Below are 612 nucleotides of genomic sequence, written 5' to 3'. Positions count from 1 at the left end.
ATTAGAGAGAGAGAAGAGAGAATGTCACCTGTACTGACAGTATGATATATGTTTTCATTACATCTCCAAAGCTACAAGCCCACTATATAACTTTTTAGAGATACTCACTTTAGGCACGAAGACGAGGCAGAGGGTTCCCGTTGTGCAGAAGATAATGAACGCGGAAATGATGAGGTAAGAAGCGTCTTGTTCGTCACTTAAGATGTACGATATCGGTGCACCAATAATGCACATGATCACTACATTGTATACACTCATACCAATGTACTTCGAATCGTTCAGTGCCGGAATACTAACTAGACGAGTTTCCCATGCAAGGAAACACCCAAATACCTGTAAAGAAAACGGAAGATCTTTGTTAGTAATGTAATAGTTTGTAATAAGAATTTCATTTGGTATTTGTGATAGAAGAATGTAGTCAGTAATGCAAATGTAAATTATTTTTATTTGTAAAAATTGTTTGCGTTTTTCCTCACCATGAGAAGACCCTTATAGGCATAAATGCAACCTATAAAAACTGATATTTTTGAACTCTTGCAGTATTCGTTCTCTGGTATAATTAGTATGTCTCCACGCACCTGTTCGAACGAAAATAAAACAAAGGTTACTACA

The 612-nt window shown here is 36.3% G+C and overlaps 1 protein-coding gene across 1 annotated transcript in view; it reads right to left on the bottom strand.

The window, feature by feature from the left end:
- The window catches only part of LOC119588702, a 103718-nt gene that overhangs the window by 44389 nt on the left and 58717 nt on the right, over window positions 1-612 (bottom strand). Inside the window, 2 exon segments of the mRNA XM_037937340.1 lie at window positions 109-333; window positions 477-578. Coding sequence (XP_037793268.1) covers window positions 109-333; window positions 477-578 — 327 coding nt within the window.

The sequence above is a fragment of the Penaeus monodon genome, chromosome 24 (genome assembly GCF_015228065.2).
Source record: "Penaeus monodon isolate SGIC_2016 chromosome 24, NSTDA_Pmon_1, whole genome shotgun sequence".
Taxonomy (NCBI): Eukaryota; Metazoa; Arthropoda; class Malacostraca; order Decapoda; family Penaeidae; genus Penaeus; species Penaeus monodon.
Note: the sequence above shows the minus strand (reverse complement) of the source record. Positions and strands in the feature narration are given on the sequence as shown.